The sequence below is a fragment of the Neovison vison genome, chromosome 14 (genome assembly GCF_020171115.1).
Source record: "Neovison vison isolate M4711 chromosome 14, ASM_NN_V1, whole genome shotgun sequence".
Taxonomy (NCBI): domain Eukaryota; kingdom Metazoa; phylum Chordata; class Mammalia; order Carnivora; family Mustelidae; genus Neogale; species Neogale vison.
Genome location: NC_058104.1, coordinates 18,426,677 through 18,446,557, shown reverse-complemented (window position 1 = coordinate 18,446,557; position 19,881 = coordinate 18,426,677). Strand labels below are relative to the sequence as shown.

At 47.4% G+C, this 19,881-nt stretch overlaps 1 protein-coding gene across 1 annotated transcript in view; it reads left to right on the top strand.

The window, feature by feature from the left end:
- The window catches only part of TRAP1 (TNF receptor associated protein 1), a 54,160-nt gene continuing 34,279 nt past the window's right edge, over positions 1-19,881 (top strand). The window contains exon 1 of the mRNA XM_044233658.1: positions 1-113. Within this exon, the coding sequence (XP_044089593.1) occupies positions 38-113 (76 nt within the window). The 5' untranslated portion in view covers positions 1-37. The remainder of the gene's footprint in view (positions 114-19,881) is intronic.

Here is a 19,881-nt window from a genome sequence, read left to right as displayed (position 1 = left end):
CGCCGCGCGTGCTGCACGGGTGCAGTGGAGGACGGACATGGCGCGCGAGCTGCGGGTGTTGCTGCTGTGGGGACGCAGCCTGCGGGCGCCGGCCCTGGCGGCCGCCCCGAGAGGTAAGGGTCGACGAGTGGGCGGGCGGGCCTCTCCTCTCCAGGTCCTGGGCGCGCTTCCTCCTCCATGGGAGGCACGGAGGTTCTGTGAGATTTAGGCGCCACCTGCGCGGCGAGCGTGGAGCGTCGTGGTGTCACCGGACTGCCTGGGTTTCCTCCCCCACCCGCCCTCAGGTAGCGGGGTGGAGCCCCGGCCTGCGGGACTCCTACAGGGGCTTCTCCCCGTCGAGCCCTCCGGCTCGTTTTGAGGCAGAGAGATCGAGGGCTCTTCGCTCCTGCAGCCGAGCGCACCTTCGGGGAGTGGGGACGAACTTCACCTGGGCGACCGTGTAAGCCCCTTCGTGGCGCTGCTATTGCTCCGCGCCCCCAAGTTGTGTTATATCGGGGCGATGCAGAAGCCACTTGGTCTCCACCGTGGTGTGTATGTAGGAACAACACTGAGTGCCCACTTTGCCCGGGACACGGCCGCGAACCGGGCAGAACCGCGTCTACCCTGGACTCTGGGTTCTTGACCCCCGCATTCCTAGGACCTGAAATTGGTAGGTGCTCAAGTAAATGCCCCCCCCAAAAAAAAGAATAACCATAACTGCTTTCTTACTCTCCCCTCGGAAGAAGCCATGAGCAAACGTTACAGCGTTCTTTTGAGGCTCTGCACACACTCACACACGCGGACAGGTGTCTCTTTTTATGTGAAAAGTCGTAGCCCATATGTGTAGTTTGCTCCTGAACTGTTTTTAACGTTCTCTGCAAAGCTTACCCATTTTGTGTCCGTAACCTCCGTCCCTGGCTTTCCAGTGGCTGCGTAGTGTCTTGTGTTGTGGAAGTTTGGCCGTTTATTTAGCCGTCCTGTTAATGGACATAATAAAGTTGATGTCCATGGTTTTTTGTTTTCGTCATTACATTGTTATGTAGAATGAGTGAGTATTTAAATCTTCGGGGCACATGTATGGCATTTCTTTAGAATTTCAGAATCTGAGTTTTATAATTTTTTTTTTAAGGATTTTATTTATTTGACAGACAGAGATCACAAGAAGGCAGAGAGAGAGAGAGAGAGAGAGGAAGGGAAGCAGGCTTCCCGCTGAGCAGAGAGCCCAATGCGGGGCTTGATCCCAGGACCCTGGGATCATGACCGGAGCCGAAGGCAGAGGCTTTAACCCACTGAGCCACCCAGGCGCCCCCAGAATCTGAGTTTTAGAATCGATGGTTCAGAGTCTGTGCGTATTTGAAATGTTAGCTGACATTGCCAAATTGCTGTCGAGAAAGGCTTTATCAGTTTACCTTCCCGTTAACAGGGAATGGGACTGCCTGTATCAAGGCATGTCCTCCAAGGATAGTAGTGAGAATGTTTTCATTTGCTTAATGGCCATTTCTATATCTTCTGTGAATTTCTTTTTCACGTCTCCTACACTTTTACCTGAGTTTTCAATTTTGGTGCAGTATTACTTTTTTTAAAACAGTTTTAAAAAATGTATTGGTTAATGCATGTTGACTGTAAATTTTATACTTTTGCTTGTACCCACCATCTTCTTTCTTTATTGGATTTATTTCCTGTCATATGAGAGTATACCCTTGTGTTAATTTTGCAGAAGTCTTTGGGTTGTAAATTTTCTAAGCTCCACCGAGTCTAAAAGATTTTATTTTGCCCCAATCCTGTGTAGTAGGTTTCCTGGGTACTGTATTCCAGGTCAAAATGATTTTTCTTCAAAGAGTGAGGGTATTGATCTGCTGTTCTCTAGCATCTGTGTTACAGAGGAGCAGTCTTAACAATTTCATTGTTTCTTTTGTAGCTAACTTGGTTTTGTTTTTTTTCTTCTTACCTTTCTCTTGAGGTTAAGGGTTTTTTCTTTTTTGTTCATGTTCTAAGATGTTCCAGCCGTGTGTGTTGTAAGTCATTCTTTGTACCACGTAGTGTCTCTTCTGCCGGGAAGACGCTCTGGTTTTCAGCCCAGCAAGTTTTTGTTCTGATTTTTTAACTCTTTCCCATAATAATCTGCATCCCTCTTCTTCTGAACTTCTGTCACAGTCTTTTCTTTGAATCTGAGATCGAGAACCTTTTGGAAGCATGGTGTATTGCCGATGCCCTTGATACCCACCCGTGTGGGCAGTCATGAAGGTACAGTTGTTTAGAGGGACTGAGGGATGGATGAGTTTAGCCTAGAAAATATGTATCTTATACAGTAGGGGGAAGAGAATAAGAGAAGTCACCTCTACAGAAAATTCAGAATTCACCTGTATTTTTTTTCCTATGTTGGTGGGAGAGTGTTGCCAAATGTTAGCATGTGCTCAGCTTCACATCTGAGAGTCTGCCTTTGTCACCCTCCCAGTCCTTCCCCCCCCGCCTGCTCTGTGAGGTGTGAAACAGTCTCAGCTTGTGGACTTTTTATTTTTCATTTTTGCTCATTACTTAGTTTATTCAACAAATACATTTTGAGGGGCATCTGGCTGGCTCACTCAAGGCATGCAACTCTTGACCTCGGGGTTATGAGTTTGAGCCCCATGTTGGGTGTGGAGATTGCGTAAAAAAAAAAAAAAATACATATTTTGAATGCTCTCTGGGACTTCAGAGATGATGTGACCCTGCTGTTGGGGTCATAGGTTAAGTGGGTGCATGTGTTTTCCAGGCAGTGTACTGGGCCATATTGCCATTCCTGTGGCCTGTTTGGCCAGTCAGGGAGGGCAGAAACGTGCGGATGATTGCTCAAGTGGATCTCACAGGAGAGGGTTATGAGCCCGGTCTCACACTAGGTGCAGGGTATCAGGTGCTACTGAATGACTGGGTTTGACAAGAAATGGGAATATACGGGAGTGAGGGTGAAGGAGGCTGAAAATTACGTCCTTTCCCTTCTGTTGCATGTAAACTTCTGGGCCATTCTCTGTAACTGTCAGGCTAGTCACAACACCAGACATGGGCCAGTACTTGGGGGGAACCCAGCTGTAGGCACTGTGAGGGCCACACACCTGATTTTCTGCACGCGCTCAGGACCAGGTGGGTGGCTGATTCCAGCGTTGTCCCTGGTGAATCAAGTTGACTGGTGGTAGAGAACCAACGAGTAATTCCTTCCACTGGTAGAAGGTAGTTATTATAAAGAGTAGAGCTGTCAGAGCCTGGGTAATCTGGAAAATGTAACATTCATAGTAAAAGATGTAAACTGCCCTCAAACGTTTGCACCAGTTCTGATGAGTTCCAGAAGTAATAGATTTGCCGGTAGACAGACAAGGGGGCCTCCCAAAGAAGAGATGATGGGCCTGAAAGGTCAGCAACAGGCCTGGTCTCCAAAAGCAGATGATCGTGTTTTGAGGTGGAGAGGGTGCTGGGTTGGTCTTTTCACGGGGCCGTGGACCTGCCGTGGACCACAGCTCCTGAGCCCTGGTCCTGCTCTTGAGGACGCTGTTCTCACTGTTGGCCTCGCCAGGACCCCATCACGAGGCAGCCACCGTAGGACTGACTGTTTGGTCTCAGGTTAGTGTTTTCTGCCTTTTCCAGTCTCTGTAGCTGGAGCCTGTGCTGGAATTTTCTGACTTAGAAGTGAGACTTCGAAGGGGTGAGGAGTCTGCCCCAAGCACTAGAAGAGTCTGAAGAGCGGGGCTGCCCCCTTTGGTGTAGGGCTCCAGCCCGGCAGGTTTATTTCCCCAAACGAGCCCGCCTGGACCTTGTGCAGCCCCAGTCTTACATTTACTGCTTTTATCTTCCTGTTGATTTTTTCTGCTTCCTCCGTCTGCTCTCTCTTTGGGGGCCCATGCCGTGTAATTCGTGCCCTTACAGCTCTCGGTTGCAGCCGTCATGAGACTTGAGGCAAATGCTGGCGTTCCCAGGCTCTCTGCAGGATGAGCGGAGCAGATCTCGCTCCGCGAAACAGCTCTCCCTGTCGCCGACAGAACGTGTCGGTAATAGGCTTGATCCTTAACAGCTCGGACCCCGAATGGCTTTGCCTCCTCTATAAGCCACAGTGCCGGGGCCTCGGTCAGCACCAGTGAGGCACCAGGCCTGGGGTGTGGGGTGTGTGGTCGGCTGCCCAGGAGCCACCAGGTGGGCCGTGGGCTTGAGGTGCTTTGGCAGGACCAGAGGGCCGAGTTACCTGCAAAAGATAAGACTAACCCGAGTGTAATAGGTTAGCAAAGACCTTACTAGTTACTAGCTGAGTACTTGGCCAAAATTAAGGCCCCTCCAAAAAAAAAATCTCCGAAGTGTTTGCTGCCCTTGTGCATTGAGACCATTGCTGCTTGAAGGGGTGGGGGATGCCGGGTTGGGGGGCCGGAGTTGGATCGAGGGGAAATAAACATTTCTCAGCTCTGCCCCCAAAGTCCAGTCCCAGGTAATAAAGGTGATTTCTGTAGGGAGACTGACTGAAGCATTGGTGGTTCGTGTGTCAAACCAAAATACTGTCTTGGCATCAGCAAAGTGTATCCGGTTCACACTCTGGTGAAATGTTTCCGTTCAAAGCCAGAGGCTGTTTTTGAATTGCATTTTCGGTGCCTTCGGTGTAGCCAGCTAGAATTTTTCTTTTCTTTCTTTCTTTTTTTTTTTTTAAGATTTTATTTATTTATTTGATAGAACAAGCAGGGGGAGCAGCAGTCAGAGGGAGAGGGAGAGGCAGGCTCCTGCTGAGCAAGGAGCCCACTGGGGTTTGATCCCAGGACCCTGGGATTTTGACCTGGGTCTGGATTCAGAAAACTCGACTTTTACTGGGAAGCTGCTGTTTGCTTACTCTACAGGGAAATTCTGTAGCATTTGGCAAAGATCAGTTTTGGGGTTTCATTTCTGATAAGGCTCCTAAAGCCACTGGGAATGACAGACCGTCAAAGTTGTAGCTTAGAGACCCGCTGTCTACTTGGGCATCATCCCTGCCTGCTTTTCCCCCGGATGACTTCCCACAGATTAGGTAAATGGAATTCAGGTGTTCCCAAGGCATGGGCTTAACTAATTTGAAGAGCGGTTCCATTATTTAGGAGCCATATAATCAAGATATGTGATTAGAACATTAAAAAAACACACCCTTAATTTTGAGGTAGCCAAAACGAGTATTAAAGAAAACCCGGGGTTCCTGGGTGGCTCAGTGGGTTAAGCCTCTGCCTTCGGCTCAGGTCATGATCTCAGGGTTCTGGGATCTAGTCCTGCATCGGGCTCTCTGCTCAGCTGGGAGCCTGCTTCCCCCTCTGTCTCTGGCTGCCTTTCTGTCTACTGTGATCTATGTCTGTCAAATAAATAAATAAAAATCTTTTTAAAAATTAAATAAAATTTAAAAACCCAGATTATATGGCAGCACTATTAACAAGTAGGTCTCCGTCCTTCTGGTGGAACTGGATGTGTCAGCTAGCCAGCGCGGCTCAGTGCCACTGTGTTCACACACACCGACATTCTCGAGCTTATGGAGAGCGGAGCTTATGAAGCTTACTTTTATTTTTTAAAGATTTTGTTTATTTATTTGACAGAGTAGGCAGAGAGAGAGAGAGAGGGCAAAGCAGGCTCCCTGCTGAGCAGAGAACCCGATGCGGGCCTCGATCCCAGGACCCTGGGATCATGACCTGAGCCGAAGGCAGAGGCTTTAACCCACTGAGCCACCCAGGCGCCCTGAAGCTTACTTTTAAAGAAGCGAAACATTCATTTTAGCCGTTATGATTGGAAGTCTTTCTGAAACAGATACATCAGACAGAATGTAACTGAACCTTTCTTGTATCTTTTCAGGGTCATTGAGTTAGTCTGTGGTTTTCTCCGGTAACATACAGGCCCTTGAGGGCCATGAGTTAGGACAACTCCCATGTATGACATGTCCCCAGAGGGAAACTGCTATTTGGGTGTTGCTGTGTTTTTAGCTTTCTTTCCTCTTACGTAGCTAATCAGGCCTTCCTGGGGTCATGTTCCCTCCTCTGCCAGTTTCCAGATGTGGGCTTGGAAACTAGATTACAAAACTTGTTAGTTGTAGATTTCTAATTTTTTTATTTTTATTTTTTAAAAGATTTTGTTTATTTATTTGACAGAGACACAGCGAGAGAGAGCACAAGCAGGAGGAGTGGGAGAGGGAGAAGCAGGCTTCCCGCCGAGCAGGGAGCCCAATGCAGGGCTTGATCCCAGGACCCTGGGATCATGACCTGAGTCAAGGCAGATGCTCAAAGACAGAGCCACTCAGGCACCCCATCTGCAGATTTTTTTTAAAAGAGAAAGATGGGTGGCGGGGGAGGCACTTGGGTGGCTTAGTCGGTTGGGTATCTGCCTTCAGCTCAGGTCATGATCGAGCTCCACGTCGGGCTCCTTGCTCAGCTCCTTGCTCAGCGGGAGGCTGCTTTCGCTCTGTCTCTGCCGCTCTGCCTACATGTGCGCACGTGCGCGGTTGCTCTGTCAAATAAAATCTTTAAAAAATTAATAGAGAAAGAGGAGTTGTTAGTGAGGGCAAGAATAGTCTTCGGTGACTAAAGCCTCCTTTTTTGTTGTTTTGTTTCTTTGTATTTAGAGAGTTGATGTTTCTTTCTCTCTTTTTTTTTTTTTAAGATTTTATTGATTTTTTTTTTTTTTAAAGATTTTCTTTATTTATTTGTCAGAGAGAGAGGGAGAGAGAGCGAGCACAGGCAGACAGAGAGGCAGGCAGAGGCAGAGGCAGAGGGAGAAGCAGGCTCCCTGCCGAGCGAGGAGTCCGATGTGGGACTCAATCCCAGGACGCTGGGATCATGACCTGAGCCGAAGGCAGCTGCTTAACCAACTGAGCCACCCAGGCGTCCCAAGATTTTATTGATTTTTTTGACAGAGAGCACAAGTAGGCAGAGTGGCGGTGGGGGGGAGGGTGGAGCAGACTCGCCACTGAGCAGGGAGCCCAGTGTGGGGCTCCATCCCAGGACCCTGAAATCATGACCTGAGCTGAAGGCAGCTGCTTCACGGACTGAGTCACCCGGGCGCCCCTCCATTTCTTTCTTTCTTTTTTTTTTTTTTTTTGGTTTAACCCACATTCGGTGATTTCGAAACCAGCCACCAAGATTGGTGGGTCACCAGTGTAGACCTGTAATCTGCGAAGCTGTCTTGAGTTCAGTGTCTGTGCCTTCTGAGAAGAGAACCATGTGTTAGTTGAGGGCCTGCTCTGACTCCAGCATCGTGTGGGAAAGATAGACGGCAGAGTGTCCAGGTGAGCCCCAAGAATGTCTCCCACGTTGGGTAGTGCTAGCAGTTCAGGAACCATCCCGCTGCCTCCTGTGCTCCCCGGGGACGAGGCAGACATGAATCCTGGCCTGCATGGTGCTGGGGTGGACACGAGTAACGTGGCGTGAGCGTCGGTGCGGAGCCTGGGGAGGAGAGCAGAGCAGAAGGCCTCCTGCTAGAGACGGGGCAGGGAGACTGCCCGCGGGGAAGGGGAAGGGGGCTGCGCAAGGGCAGCTCAAGTCGAGGCAGCGGCCTGTGACAGGGTCCTGAGGCAGCCGCGGGCTGGCGTGCTGTGGGGACAGCTGGGAGCCGGGTCAGAGGTGTGTGAGTCTCAGACCACGATGTGGTGGGTGGGTGCAATGCCACACGGAGTTCCGAGGCCGGCTGAGGTTATGGGAGTTTTCTGAGAAAAATCCTTACAAGTTTTTATTACTGAGAAAGTAGGGCTGTTTTCCGGAACCGGTTGGTACCGTGGAAATAATCTCCTTCCTCCCTTAGTGCGCAGCGGTGCATCAAAGCCCCTGCGGCGACAGGGGGGCGCGCACCCTGCCCCTGAGGCAGGAGAAGCTACAGGGGGGGCCCTGGGTGGGCCGTCGGGCCTCTCGGGCTCTTGGGCTCTTCCTGCGGCGCATCTGGGGTCCCTGTCCGCCGCTGCCAGCTGTGCTGTCACCTGTGTGGTCGCCGCGCTCGGCCCTTCCCCGAGGGGCGTTTGGGCTGTTCCCGGGTTCCCAGAATTACAGGCCACGCCGCCTGCCGCTGGTCACACCTTCCCTGGCACGCGTCTCCCCTTAGTTTAAAATCTCCGCTACTCCGACAGCATACATGCTGTCCTGTTTCCACATGCCTTTCTTCAGTCCTGCGTATGTCAAGTGTCTCCTGATGCAGAGCCACTGTTGTTTCTCTTTTTGGGAATTGCCCTTATTCTGTGAAGCCCCTGGCATTTTTGTTACAGACCTGTAAGTGACCTTCTGTGTGCAAGCTGGCCCTCTGCTGTCTGCCCACTGCAGTTGGGTTTTGGTAGCGTGGTTGTTCCTAGTTGTCCACGTATATGGGATCAAGGGTTGTACACTCTACCGACTGCACCAGCCAGGAGATCCGTGTATATATTTTTTAAAATTAAATTGTTTTATTTTTATTTTTATTTATTTATTTTTTAAAAAGATTTTGTTTATTTATTTGACAGATAGAGACCAGAAGTGGGCAGAGAGGCAGGCGGGGAGAGAGAGAGGGGGAAGCAGGCTCCTGCGAGCAGAGAGTCTGATGCGAGGCTTGATCCCACGACCCTGAGATCATGACCTGAGCCGAAGGCAGAGGCTTAACCCACTGAGCTACCCAGGCGCCCCTTTATTTTTCTTTTTAAAGATTTTATTTATTTATTAGAGAGAGAGTGAGAGAATGAGAGGGGAGGGGGTCAGAAGGGAAAGCAGATTCCCCAGTGAGCAGGGAGCCCAATTCGGGACTTGATTCTGGGACTCCAGGATCATGACCTGACCTGAAAGCAGCTGCCCAACCAACAGAGCCACCAGCACCTTATTTTTTTTTAAATGTTCTGGTATTTTTTTTTTAAGATTTTATTTATTTATTTGACAGACAGAGATCACAAGTAGGCTGAGAGGCAGGCAGAGAAAGAGAAGGAGGAAGCAGGCTCCCTGCCAAGCAGAGAGCCTGACGCAGGGCTCGATCCCAGGACCCTAGGATCACTGAGCCGAAGGCAGAGGCTTTAACCACTGAGCCACCCAGGTGCCCCTGTTCTGTTTTTTTTTTTTTTTTCCTCATGTTCTGGTATTTTTTTTTTTTAAAGATTTTATTTATTTATTTGACAGAGAGAAATCACAAGTAGATGGAGAGGCAGGCAGAGAGAGAGAGAAGCAGGCTCCCTGCTGAGCAGAGAGCCCGATGCGGGACTCGATCCCAGGGCACTGAGATCATGACCTGAGCCAAAGGCAGCAGCTTAACCCACTGAGCCACCCAGGCACCCCTCATGTTCTGGTATTTTTAAGTAATCTCTATACCCAGTGTGGGGTTCAAACTCACAGCCTGAAATCAAGAGTTGCGTGCTCACGGGGCGCCTGGGTGGCTCAGTGGGTTAAGCCTCTGCCTTCGGCTCAGGTCATGATCTCGGGGTCCTGGGATCGAGTCCCGCATCGGGCTCCCTGCTCGGCACGGAGCCTGCTTCCCTTCCCCTCTCTCTGCCTGCCTCTCTGCCTGCTTGTGATCTCTCACTGTCAAATAAATAAATAAAATCTTTAAAAAAAAAAAAAAGAGTTGCGTGCTCTGTCAACGGGGCCAGCAATTGATGAGAACTTTTATGATTGATTCTGTTTAATTTTTGTGTGCTCTATAAATTTATGGTTCTTGGGTTACGTATTTTGTTTAGAAATCATTTCCCCTTAAGTCATTAGAGAAAAAGATGTCAGAATGATCATTATTGGTAGGAAAGGCAAATCTTGAGGGGTTACCTTGTATCCCCTCCAGAGGCTGGAATGAAAACCACAGGTGATCATGATGTACTTTGGAGTGTTGAGGTCTGGAGCCAATGGCCAAGGAAGGATTCTTGAGACGTCTTTGTTGCAAAGTGGTGGTTTTATTAAAGCATGGGGACAGGACCTGTGGGCAGAGGGAGCTGCACTGGGGGATGAGGAGTGACTGATTATGTAAGAGCTTATATCCTAGTAAGGGGAGAGTGATGTTAGGGCTCCCGGAAATTGAGTCTGTAGGTTTCTGGAGATTGATTTTTTCCTTCTCCCCACCCCCACGATTGTATTTATTTATGTGGCAGAGAAGGGGGGGGAGAGAGAGAGAGAGAGAGAGCACAAGTAGGGGGAGTGGCTGAGCGAGATGGAGAAGCAGACCCCCGACTGAGCAGGGACCCTGATGTGGAGCTCGATCCCAGGACCCTGAGATCAGGACCTGAGCTGAAGGCAGAGGCTTCACCAACTGAGCCACCCAGCCCCACCCCCAAAAGCGCTTCTTAAAATACCTCTTATGGGGCGCCTGGGTGGCTCAGTCAGTGAAGCACCTGCCTTCTGCTTGGTCATGATCCCGGAGTCCTGGGATCAAGTCCCGCATCGGGCCCCCCTTGCTCAGAGAGGCAGCCTGCTTTTCCCTCTCCCTCTGCCTGCTGTCCCACCTGCTCGTGCTTGGTCTCTCTGTGTCAAATAAATAAAGAAAATAGTTTTTAAAAATAGCTCTTATGGGGACGCCTGGGTGGCTCAGTTGGTTAAGCAGCTGCCTTCGGCTCAGGTCATGATCCCAGCGTCCTGGGATCAAGTCCCGCATCGGGCTCCTTGCTCGGCAGGGAGCCTGCTTCTCCCTCTGCCTGCCTCTCTGTCTGCCTGTGCTCGCTCTCTCCCTCTCTCTCTGACAAATAAATAAATAAAATCTTTAAAAAAAAAAATAGCTCTTATGTTTTCTTCAAGTATTTCTAACTTTTTTATTTTCACTTTTATAGCCCATCTGCAATTTTTTATATAATAATTGAAAGAGGAAATTAATTTTAATATGGTAGCTTTAAGTTAATGTGCTTAACACAGTTAATAGTCTTTCCTCATTGTTTTAAAAAATCTTGTCTATTCATGCAAAAGTATAGTTTTCCATATGAATTTTAGAATTAGGTTGAATAGTTTAAAATTGAGTTTTCACTGGGCTCATGTTAAAAATACAGGTTTATTTGGGACACCTGGGTGGCTCAGTGGGTTAAGCCTCTGCCTTCGGCTCCGGTCATGATCTCGGGGTCCTGGGATCAAGTCCCTCGTCACACTGGGCTCTCTGCCTACTTGTGATCTCTCTCTCTCTCTATCAGATAAATAAACAAAATCTTTTTAAAAATACAGGTTTATTTTAAGACCAATTTTTGTCTTTATTTGTTTGTTTATTTTAAATAACTTTTATGCCCAGTATGAGACTCAGGCTCATAACCCTGAGATATACGAGCCGTACTCTTCACCACCTGAGCCAGCCAGCTGCCCAGGGAAGTGATGTTTTTAAATATTTACTCTTCCTATCCAGGGACATTTCGCTGAGCATTTTTCTTTTTTTTTTTTATTTATTTTATTTATTTTTATTAACGTATAATGTATTATATGCTCCAGGGGTACAGGTCTGTGAATAATCAGTCTTATACAATTCACAGCATTTACCATAACCCATACCCTCCACAATGTCCATAACCCAGCCATCCTGTCCCCCACCCCCCACCCCAGCAGCCCTCAGTTTGTTTCCTGGGATTAAGACTCTCTTATGCTTTGTCTTCCTCCCTGGTCCCATCTTGTTTCACTTTTTCCCTCCCTGCCCCCCACGACCCCCCCCACCCTGCCTCTCAAATTCCTCATATCAGAGAGATCATATGATAATTGTCTTTCTCTGATTTACTTATTTCATTTAGCATAGTACTCTCTAGTTCCATCCACTTCGTTGCAAATGGCAATATTTCGGGTTTTTGATGGCTGTGTAATATTCCATTGTATATATGCACCACATCTTCTTTATCCATTCATCTGTTGATGGGCGTTTAGGTACTTTCCTTAGTTTGGCTATTGTGGACATTGCTGCTGTAAACATTCGGGTGCATGTGCCCCTTCGGATCACTGCATTTGTATCTTTAGGGTAAATACCCAGTAGTGCGATTGCTGGGTCATAGGGTAGCTCTATTTTCAACTTTTTAAGGCACCTCCATCTGTTTTCCAGAGAGGCTGCACCAGATTGGATTCCCACCAACAGTATAGGAGGATTCCCTTTTTCCTTGGCAACACCTGTTGTTTCCTGACTTGTTAATTTTAGCCATTCTGACTGGTGTGAGGTGGCACATCACTGTGGTTTTGATTTGTATTTCCCTGATGCCAAATGACATTGAGCACTTTTTCACGTGTCTGTTGGCCATCTGGATGTCTTCTTTGCATTTATGTCTGTTCATGTCCTCTGCCCATTTCTTGATTGGATTATTTGTTCTTTGGGTGTTGAGTTTGATAAGTTCTTTGTATATTTTGGATACTAGTCCTTTATCTGATATGTCATTTGCAAGTATCTTCTCCCATTCTGTCAGTTGTCTCTCAGTTTGGTTGGCTGTTTCCTTTGCTGTGCAGAAGCTTTTGATCTTGATGAAGTCCCAGTAGTTCATTTTTGCCCTTGCTTTCCTTGCCTTTGGAGATATTTCTGAGAAAAAGTTGCTGTGGCTGGGGTGGAAGAGGTTGCTGCCTGTGTTCTCCTCAAGGATTTGGGTAGATTCCTTTCTCACATTGAGGTCTTTCACCCATTTTGAGTCTATTTTTGTGTGTGGTGTAAGGAAATGGTTCAGTTTCATTCTTCCGCATATGGCTGTCCAATTTTCCTGGCACCATTTGTTGAAGAGACTTTTTTCCATTGGACATTCTTTCCTGCTTTGTGGAAGATTAGTTGACCATATTGTTGAGGGTCCATTTCTGAGCTCTCTATCCTGTTCCGTAGATCCTATGTGTGATTTTCTGCCTGTACCATACTGTCTTGATTACAGCTTTGTAATAGAGCTAGAAGTCTGGAATTGTGATGCCACCAACTTTGGTTTTCTTTTTCAACATTTCCCTGGCTATTCGGGGGTCTTTTCTGGTTCCATATAAATTTTAGGATTATTTGTTCTATTTCCTTGAAAAAAATTGATGGTGTTTTGATAGGGATGCGTTAATGGCTGAGCTTTTTTGATCCCTTTGTAAATGTTTTATGTGCCTAGTAAATTTTTTTAGTGTGTTTTTATTATTTTTATAGGTAGGCTATTTTATGAATAGATCATAGATACAGCAAGGAACTCAAATGGCACACAGGTGTGTGCACTGAAAAGCACCTTTCTGTCACTGCTACCCTCACACACCAGTTACTCCCCTTAGCCTGTCACAGTGTTCATATATATATATATATATATATATATATATATATATATCCCCCCCCACTGTGGCCAACCATCAACCTCGTCACTGTCGCCTGGCCCTTCCGGGGGCTTCTACTCTGGATCTTCATCTGGTTTATCTGTACGGGCCTGTGCATGACCCCAGCATTGACAGTTGTTGAGAAGGGGCTGGCTCTTTTGTGATGGCCACTTTAAGAGTTTACTGTTAATTATAGGGCACCTGGGTGGCTCAGCCGGTTAAGCGTCTGCCTTCCGCTCAGGTCATGAGCCCGGGGTCCTGGGATTGAGCCCCATGTTGGGCTCCCTGCTCAGTGGTGCAGGGGGATATATTCCCTCTGCCCCCCACCCTGCTTATGCTGTCTCTCGTGCTCTCTCTCAAATTAATTTTTTAAAAAGTTTATTGTTAATTTTAAGTGACTAAACATTTTTTTTCCTTTTTAAATATTTATATTTATTTATTTTTTGACAGACAGATCACAAGTAGGCAGAGAGGCAGGCAGAGAGAGAGAGGAGGAAGCAGGCTCCTTGCTGAGCAGAGAGCCCGATGTGGGGCTCGATTCCAGGACCCTGAGATCACGACCTGAGCTGACAGCAGAGCCTTTAACCCACTGAGCCCCCAGGCGCCCGTGACTAAACATTTGACTGAAAAGGTGTGCACTGAGAAGTCTGGCTCTCAGCTAGGTCCCCTTCTCCACGCCCTGGCCCTCGCCCTTCTAGGGTGTCTGGGTTAGGAGTCGCTTGTACACCTGCCCGCATTCATGTGAACGCAGGAAGTACAGGTGAGCCCCTGTTGCTGTGTTTTAGTCACTGAGCAGACCCTGCAGGGTGTGCTGTAACAACCTCACAGCTTCCCCCCGCCCCCAACAGCCACATGGTAGTGTTAGGAGTCTAGGAGTGGCTCCTCGTTGGGAGGCTCTGTGGTGCTGTCCAGTCCTTCCCGCGGGACATGTAGGTGGTTTCCAGGCTGTTCTGTACCGTGTTCCAGTGCATGGGATGTATCCAGGGAGTAGAGTCCCCACGCAGAATTGCCAGACATGAGAGGATGTGTGCATTTGTCGTCTTGACCAGTGTGGCCAGATCCCTCCGCAGGGTCAGGCCAGTCCCTGCTGCCCTGGGCAGCTCACCCACAGGCTACCAGAAGTACTGTCTGGAAGTTGCCCCTGAAGTAACACGGGTGTGTGGGCTCTGCCCCTCCGTCAGAGCTGGCGAAGGTTAACCAGGGTCGGAGCTGGGACACGGTGCCCACGTCGGGGCCTCGATCGGGGAGTATTGAGTCACCGAACCTGCCGGGCCCAGCCTGATTCCCTCCTTTCCTGCAGTTACCTGCCGTCCGCCCCTGCGGGCTGGCCTCTGGCTTGGGCTTCAGGGAGGGCCGGCCCTGGCCACTTTCAGTCCCATGGGGGACGCTGCGGGAAGCTCCTGCTTATTAGTTCAGGCGGGGTTCCAGGAGGCTATAAGGGCCTCTCTGTGGGCAGGTTCAGTGACCCAGAGAGCTGGGGGCTTGCTTTCCTTTCATCCCTCCGCTTCTCCCATAGACGTTTCACCTACAAAGAAACACATAGAGTAGTATGTGCGCTTCAGGAAGAAGCATCCAGTGAGTATGGAATACCCAGTGTAAGGAGTAGGACTTACCAGTCCCCTGAAGGCCCATGTGCTCCTCTCCGATGGCATGCCTTTCTCTCTCTCCTAGAGGTAACTGCTGACCTGAATTTTTGGGTTTTTATTCCTTTGCTTTATACTTCTGGGTGAATGGATATGTGTGTACCCAATTTTGTACATACACGCACACAGCATGTTAAAATCATACTATGTCTGCTGGGCTTTTCTCAGGTCAACATTCTGTTTTCTTTTCTTTCTTTTCTTTTTTTTTTAAAGATTTTATTTATTTATTTGACAGACAAAGATCACAAGTAGGCAGAGAGGCAGGCAGAGAGAGAGAGAGAGAGGAGGAAGCAGGCTCCCTGCTGAGCAGAGAGCCCCATCTGGGGCTCGATCCCAGGACCCTGGGATCATGACCTGAGCTGAAGGCAGAGACTTTAACCCACCGAGCCACCCAGGTGCCCCAACATTCTATTTTCTTAGCTTTAGCCGCGCTAACAGTGTAGCTCAGTGGTTCTTGCTGTTCGTTCCATTGTGCTCATACACCTTCATTGCTTTACGTCGGACTGCTGTTCGGCTCTTACACGGAGCTGCTGGATCCTTCGGTGTGGTCCTGCTTCACTAAGCAACACACAGTTACCTCCCAGAAAGAGTCGTGTCGCTGTTGACCCACATTAGGGGTGTGTGAGCCCCCTTCGCCCCACAGGCCCCTCCAGTCCTTGGTATCTTCAGACTGACTGACAGTCTTTGCCGGTCTGGGGAGTGTTGAGTGCTGTCTTGTGACCGTGTGTTTGATTACAAGATGCACATCAGGAAGTTCATGGACTGATTGTCCCGCTCAGTGGTGCGGGATTGTCTGTGAGATGCATCCCTGTCATTGTCCCGTAACCCTCATGGTGGGAAGATGCCACCGCTCTTAGTCTCCCTGGGTACAGATGTGTGACTTACGTGTGGCGACCCGCAGGCATCCTGCCTTGCGGACACGCGTGGTTCTCTGGGCTGGGACCTGAGTGAGGTTGCTGGGTTTACGATGTGTTGTTACCGCACAGTTGTGACGGTTTTCCTGTGTGGGTCCTGAGGTACGTTTCCCCAGCTCTGCGAGAGGGAGTGGCTGCTGTGCCAGGTCCTCACCGACACTCAGGGTTTTCAGACATTTTATTTTTTTTGGTTTAATTTTTTAAGATTTTATTTATTGATTTGACAGAGATTACAAATAGGCAGAGACATAGCAGAGAAAGAGGAGAAAGCAGGCTCCCCGCCAAGCAGCCCGATGTGGGGCTCGATCCCAGGACCCTGGGATCATGACCTGAGCCAAAGGCAGAGGCTTTAAACCCACTGAGCCACCCAGGCGCCCTGTTTTCAGACATTTTAAACATTTGTGAATTTGATGGTTACAAAGTGATGTTTCAGTCGTGATTTTAATTCATTTTGATGAATTGGTTATGGAATTGAGCATCTTCTTTCCGTGGTTTATTGTCCATTTATTCCATTTCTGTGAAATGCTATTCATGTCTTTTGCCCCAGTATTTTCTTCTGGATTGGTTGACTTTTCTTCTTATGTATTTTTGTATAATTCTTTATGGGCACTAATCTTCTATCACTTTATCCTTTGTCATTCAGTAACGATTGGCTGGAAATGTGTTCTCCTTCTCACCACACCAGGGAGGTGCGGCTCACTGCTCCACTTTCATCCTGGCCTCTGTTTTTGTTTTGTTTTTGGGTTTAGATTATTTGAGAGGGAGAGGGAGAACATGCACTGGAGATCAAGGGGTAAAGTGTGGGAGAGGCAGAGCCAGAAGGAGAAGCAGACTGTCCGTTGAGCAGGGAGCCCAACATGGGGCTCAGTCCCAGGACCCTGGGATCGTGACCTGAGCCGAAAGCAGATGCTTAACTGACTGAGCCACCCAGGTGCCCCCCCTCCCTTTTTAAAAAGATTTTATTTATTTATTTGATGGAGAGAGACACAGCAAGAGAGGGAACACAAGCAGGGAGAGTGGGAGAGGGAGAAGCAGGCCTCCCATGAGCAGGGAGCCTGATGCGCGGCTGGATCCCAGGACCCTGGGATCATGACCTGAGCCGAAGGCAGACGCTTAATGACTAAACCCCCCAGGTGCCCCATGTTTTGTGTTTTTGATGAACGGAAGTTCTTAATCTTAATTTTGTCAGCTATACCAGTCTTTTTTCCTTTGTAGTTCACCCAAGGTTCTGTAAGCTAAGGCCTGTGGGTTGGGTTAGGCCCACTGCCTCTTTTTGTAAATAAAGTTTTATTGGGGCCCAGGCATGCTTATACTTTCACATGTTTGTGGCCACTTTCCTGCTGTAATGGCAAGAGTTGAGCAAGAGAGACCACAGGACCCAGAAGGCCTAAAATATTTACTCTCTGCCCTTTCCAGGAAATGTTTGCCAACCTCTGTTTACCCCAAGGTCATAAAGATCATCTAGTTCTACATAAGCTGTTTCCTGATCCATTTTTACCTAACAGGAGTAGGAGCCTTTATTTGAAGCTTTACTCATTCTCTCTTTGCTGGTAAATTTTCTCATGGGCTTCAGTTTCAAGATAGAAGATTAGAAAGGACTTGGAGACTAGCAATCACAGGCTAATTCTGGCTATAAACAAATTGTGTTTGGCCCAAATATTAAAAAAAAAAAAAGGTAGTTGCAAATATTTGAGGTCAGATTTCACATAAACATTTGAATTCCTTATTAATTTTGAAAACCAAGAAGTTCTGGGGGTTTTGGCTTGCATTCCACAGTGGCAGCAGTCCTCGGGACATAGTGATGGCAGCTGCCTCCTGCAGGAGAGCCTGCCCGCTGCTGTTGGCTGTGGCACCGCTGTCCATTGCTCTTCATCCAGAGCCCATTGGTGCCATTTCTTCTCCTGTTGCTTGTTGGTATAGCAAATTACTTGATTGATGGCCAGTGCTAAACAGCCTTGCATCCCTGGGATAAACCTGCTTGGTCACGATGTATCATTTTTACATTTTGCGGGATTTGATTGGCTAATTTTTTTTGAAGATTTTATTTATTTGACAGAGAGAGATCACAAGTAGGCAGAGAGGCAGGCAGAGAGAGGGAGGAAGGGAAGCAGGCTCCCTGCTGAGCAGAGAGCACAATGTGGGGCTCGATCCCAGGACCCTGAGACCATGACCTGAGCTGAAGGCAGAGGCTTAACCCACTGAGCCACCCAGGCGCCCCTGATTGGCTAATTTTTTTTTGAAGATTTTATTATTTATTTGACACAGGGAGAGACAGTGAGAGCGGGAACACAAGCAGGGGGAGTGGGCTTCCCACTGAGCAGGGAGCCTGATTCGGGACTTAATCCCAGAACCCTGCAATCACCCCCTGAGCCACCCAGGTGCCCCATGATGGGCTAATTTTTTATTAAGGACCCCCATGTCTATGTTCATAAGGGATATTGATCTCTTATTCCTTATTGTGCACATGTAATCAAAGTCTCTGGCAGACTTTGATAATTAGGGTTATGCTGTTATAAAACTTGTCAGGAAATATCTGCTCTTTTTCTGTTCTGAAATAGTTCACAAAGAATGATATTATTGCCTCTTCATATGTTTGATATATTTCACCGATTAAAAATTCTCAGCCTGCACTTTCGTTTGTGGAAATATTTTTGAAAACAAATTCAGTTTCTTTATTAGATATAAAGCAATTTAAAATTCCTGTTTCATCTTCTGTCACCCTGGATAAATTTAATTTTTTTCAAGGAATTTACATTTTACCTAAGTTGTTAAATTTTTTGCCATGAATTTGTTCAGAATGTTTCCTTATCCTTTTAATGTCTGTAGAATTTGTAATGATAACCCCACCTTCATTCCTGATGTTAAGGATGGGTGGTCTCTCTTTTCTTTATCAATTTGGGGGTTTAACCATCACTCCTGTTGATCTTTCTCAAGAATCAGCTGTGGCTTTGTTAATTTTCCTCAGTGTTTATTTTCTGTTTCATTGATTTGTACTGTTTATTTCCTCCCTTATATTTTATTTGCGTTGACTTTGTACTTTTTCTAAGACGAAACTTTAGGTCGTTGATTTTTAGAATTGTCTTCTAACCTGAGCATTTGAAGCTGTAATTTTCCTGCTGCATGCCTTCTGTGGGTGATCCCACAGCTTTTAACAAAATACATTTTCATTATTGCTCAGTAATCTCCTTTTGATTTCTTCTTTGACCTATAGATCATTTAGTTGTTTAATTCCCAAATACTTGGGATATTTTCCTGGATACTTTGTTTTTACTGATTCTTATTTAGTTCTGTAGTATTCAGAGAGCTTACTTAGTATGATTTGAGCCCTTCTAAATTTATTACGATTTGCTGCCCACTTACGGTCTTTCCTAGTGAATACACCATGTGCATTTGAAAAAAAAAAATGCTTTCAAAAAGAACTATATATTGGGGCGCCTGGGTGGCTCAGTGGGTTAAGCTGCTGCCTTCGGCTCAGGTCATGATCTCAGGGTCCTGGGATCGAGTCCCGCGTCGGGCTCTCTGCTCAGCGGGGAGCCTGCTTCTCTCTCTCTCTCTCTCTCTCTCTCTGCCTGCCTCTCTGTCTACTTGTGATTTCTCTCTCTGTCAAATAAATAAATAAAATCTTTAAAAAAAAAAAAAGAACTATATATTGCACTTGGGTATATAGTATTCTATGAGGATCCTTATTTTTTCTTTTTAAAGAGTTTATTTATTTGACAGAGAGCAAGAGAGGGAAGGGAACACAGGCAGGGGAAATGGGAGAGGGAGAAACAGGCCCCGTAGAGCAGGGAGCCCATTATGGGGCTCCATCCCAGGACCCCAGGTTCATGACTTGAGCCCAAGGCAGACGCTTTAATGACTGAGCCTCCCAGGCGCCCCTCCATAAGTATCCATTAAGTCAAATATTTCATACTGTATTTCAGACAATCTGTTTCTTGATTTATTTTTTCTTTTGGTCTCCTCCTATCATTTGTGGAGAGAGGGATATTAAATCTCGAGCTCTGAGTGTATTTCTTGTAATTCTTTTTTTTTTTTTTTTTTTAAGATTTTATTTGTTTATTTGACGGAGAGAGAACACAAGTAGGCAGAGAGGCAGGCAGAGAGAGAGGGGGAAGCAGACTCCCCGCTGAGCAGGGAGTTTGATCCCAGGACAGTGAGATTGTGACTTGGGCCAAAGGCAGAGGCTTAACCCACTGA